This window comes from Diaporthe batatas (genome assembly GCF_019321695.1).
Source record: "Diaporthe batatas strain CRI 302-4 chromosome Unknown Contig00003, whole genome shotgun sequence".
Classification (NCBI taxonomy): Eukaryota; Fungi; Ascomycota; class Sordariomycetes; order Diaporthales; family Diaporthaceae; genus Diaporthe; species Diaporthe batatas.
Genome location: NW_025408550.1, coordinates 980,669 through 984,427, shown reverse-complemented (window position 1 = coordinate 984,427; position 3,759 = coordinate 980,669). Strand labels below are relative to the sequence as shown.

At 48.7% G+C, this 3,759-nt stretch overlaps 1 protein-coding gene across 1 annotated transcript; it reads left to right on the top strand.

The window, feature by feature from the left end:
- Positions 1-664: 664 nt before the first annotated feature.
- On the top strand, positions 665-1,028 carry KVR01_002491 (uncharacterized protein; the record flags this gene model as incomplete). Its single annotated transcript, XM_044783174.1, has 2 exons — positions 665-798; positions 950-1,028. The coding sequence occupies 2 exons, from the start codon at positions 665-667 to the stop codon at positions 1,026-1,028; spliced, it is 213 nt and encodes a 70-aa protein (XP_044647506.1).
- Between the last annotated feature and the right edge of the window lie 2,731 nt (positions 1,029-3,759).

Genomic DNA, 3,759 nt, shown 5'->3' with positions numbered 1-3,759 from the left:
AGGACTCGCCGCGTCGGCACCGAACTGGTGGTGGGGGTCCAGGGGGCACTGGGCGGAATTCGTTCAGATGAGCAACATCACAGGCTTCCCTGGACCTCCTGGACCCCGGTGGCCCCAGCACAGGAAGGGGTCGCCTCGACTTGTACTTGGTTGTACTCGATCCCCCGGTCCGAGCTTCCCACTCAGGGTGTGCCAGACCAAGACCTGCCCGAGGGCCTGGTAATTACAATATCTCATCAATCAGCAACGCCAGGAACGCCTTTTGTGGGGTGGACTTGGACTGGACCCGTCGGGCCTGCGGCTGTGGATGTTGCAAAATCGCTCAGTGACACAAGAGATGCACTGCTTCAAGCTTATGGTATCCGTACCCCGTACCACCGTACCGCGTATCCGTACGTGCGCTTGCGCTTGCACTTGCACAATCTCATCTCGGCCTTCGGCCACGGCGCCCACGGCACATCTCGACCATTAGTCCCCACGGGACGTACCTCGACGCTCAAATATATATTTGTATTCTCGTCCGCCCTTGTCTCTCTCTTCGTCTCTGCTCAGTTTCAACTCCTTCCGGCGCATCATTATATCCTAGACCATCTTCCAAGCACCAACAGCACCAACCTCGCTGCAATACCAGCCCATCTTCTCTTCCACCACACAATAATTCACAATGTCTTCCTCCGGAGCTGCCCCTGCCGCTGTCAAGGACATCAAGTCCGTCCTTGAGAACAAGCCCCTCAAGTTCACGTTCAAGACCGGTGGTGCCTCGTACATTGCCCAAGTCCACACTGATCGCTCATCATAGTAAGTGGTTTTCCCCCAGAGTGCCCCAATACGACATCATTCAGGGCTGCAGGGCGCGCACGCTCCATGCAGGCCAAGAGATGTCGCCAAGCCCATTTCCCCCAGGAAACAACTTGAACAAAAATGTTGACCGGCTCTTCCCCCAATCTAGTGAGCGCGTCAAGTCATCCCGGACGAGCTCCGCAGATTCCATCAGCTCGGCCTCGACCTCCGAGTCTGGCTCCAAGTAGGACGCCCGTCTCTGTCCGCCCGGCTCTGCATCACTCCTACACCACTAGCATGAGTCGAGCGTGGGGTGGTCCGTCACAGTGGAAACATTGAATGCGGCTCTCTCCATCTCGCACACCCCACCAGGATTTCATCCATCCCACGCGCAATCCCCCAAATGCCGCATCCAACCAACCAACCAGCCAACCACCACCTATAAGTAAACACCGAACTTCGCCGAGGAGGAGCAAAAAAAAAGAAGACTGGCAGAATGCATTGGGCTCCGGACACCAAACACTCCTACTGCTGTGTAAACATACCTGCATAGACGCTATCGCCGGGCGTACATCGGCACCTCTCGGTCTGCATTGAGACACCCGTCATTGGAGGTCGCAATGGCCCGAGTGTGGTGGTAGCGCATAGCTTCTTCCCCCAGGGTTTCCGTCGCGTAGCGGGCGGGGACACCGGTCGATTTCGTCTGCGTTGCGTTGCGTCGCATCTTTTTGCTCACTGGTGCGGGAATGCCCAAAGAATCAAGGAACACCCCTGCTTTTCAGGCGGCTCGCCCGTTTTCCTGCTTTTTGTGGGGACCGAACCAGGCTGGCCTTTTTTTTTTTTCCCCCTCGCGCGCTGGGATACATTGGTTGGCATTGGCAGGTTGGGGAGGGTTTTTTTCGTTGCGTGCTGCGGGAATATCACGGGGTTGATGTGGGTTTCGGGGAGGGACGACGCCCGGGCTGGCGCAGAACAAAGTTTGTGGAATTTTTACAGCGATATAGCGAATTTGAATTTTGATACCTCTTTACCAAGAAGATGGGCATGCGTTGATGCCCGGTTTGCTTGTTTTTAATGTGAGATAAGTCAATTTTTTTTCGTTGGGCATTTCTGGGCGGTCCTGGGAGCCTTGGGTGTTGATCGGATCCGACTTCCTTAATCGGGGACGGACAAGTTGGTCGGGGGTATTTCACCGACGGGGGGACGTCGAGCAACGATCGGTATGATGCACTCTGTCTGCACTGGCTCCTGGCAAAGCCACCCCACAATACACCGCAGGCCCGCCTGAACCAGATGATACGGAGTAGATAGCTAGTATCCAGCCCTGAGCATACATTATTGAGACTGCATGCACTAGATATTTACAGCCAGCTAGCAAACCCCACACGACACATCAATAGCAACTTGAAGTAGCAAAGATATATGCGAGCAATCAAGCCCCCCCCGCCTTCCTTGGTCTCGTGCTCGGGTCGTTGCTAGCCCGCCCGCCGGCAGGCCCGGGAACCAAGACCGGCGGGATGGCGCAACGCGTAATGCCAATGAACGGCACATGGGGGTAGTTAAAACTTACCAACAATCTTTTTCACGAATAATAAAAAAAAGAAGAGCCCGTTCCCCGCGCACGGACACCCGGGGTCGTCTGCGGTTTGTCTGGATGCGGAAAGCCGGCCGGGCTTCTCTCACTGTCAGTGCGTGTCTGCTGCAGGTAAGGTGGATGTGGCCGGATGGGCGGGTAGGTTGGATGTAACGAAGGGCCGAATCCCAGGCTTTTTTGGGGTTGTTTGGGCATCCGCATGGCGAAAGAAGGTGTACTGTACGTGGCCTGCGGGCTAGTGATACTGTGAAAAGCTTATTTACTGCAATATGGGTAATCTTGCACTCCCCTGCGTAACTAAGGACTCGCTCATCCTAAAATGGAAAGGTCAATTTGACTTTAATTTTGACGTCCTAGAAAATACTTATTAGTACCGTCTTCCTCTTTTTTTTCATATTCTAGGACCCTAACCACTAACTCTAACCCTAACTACTAACTTTAACTCTAACCACTAACCTTAACACTAACTATAGGGGCTTTACCCTTAAACCCCTATTAAAGGGGGCCCCCTAAACCCCTTAATAAAAAGTAGTTAAGGTATCTTTAAGTGTTTAAAAGGCTTAGTATTTAAGGTTGTAGTTGGGTGGGGCTAACTAGGCTTCTTTGGGTGTAGTGAGTCCTTAGTTACGTAGGGGAGTGCAAGATTACCCATACCGTATTTACTGTGTATCTGACTGCCTGTGCGTTTCTGCGGAGGTGGCCGTTTTTGTTGGCGGTGGCTTCCGGGGCATTCAGACGTCTGTGTAAGGTACTTGCGTGCTGGTCTTGTGAATGCGCTCGTCAGAGCTTGGGTCTTTTGCTAAGTACACATGTGCGCCGTAGATTGTCTATTAGGCGAGCAGCTACTAGCTTATGTGTTAGATTCGCGTCCTATTTGTACCAGACATTGGCTGTGTGGTGGGTTTTGGATGTACTTAAAGTTACCATGACCGTATCTGGTTTCACTTCTATTCCGTATATATCCAAGGACATATATAGCGCCTTTATATAGTGATAATGCTCTAGATCTAGCGTTTAAAAAAGAGATTAGAGATTTATAGGGTGAAAAATAAAGAGTATAAAATAAAATATACCTTTAATATACTAACTTTAATCTATACTATTAATATACTATATAAAATTAAAATTTATACTTATTTATTATATACTTCCTTATTAATTCTTAATTCTTTACCCTTTTATTATTACTTTTAATCTAATATTTTACTATTTTTTTCTTCTTATTATTTAAATTACTTTAATAAATATTTAAATATTATAATCTTTTTTTAAATCTCCTTTTATTATTAATAAAGTTCTTTATAATTAAACTAATTTATAATAATTAATTAATAATCCTATAAATTTTATATAAAACTTTTAATTATTAATTTAAATATTAATAC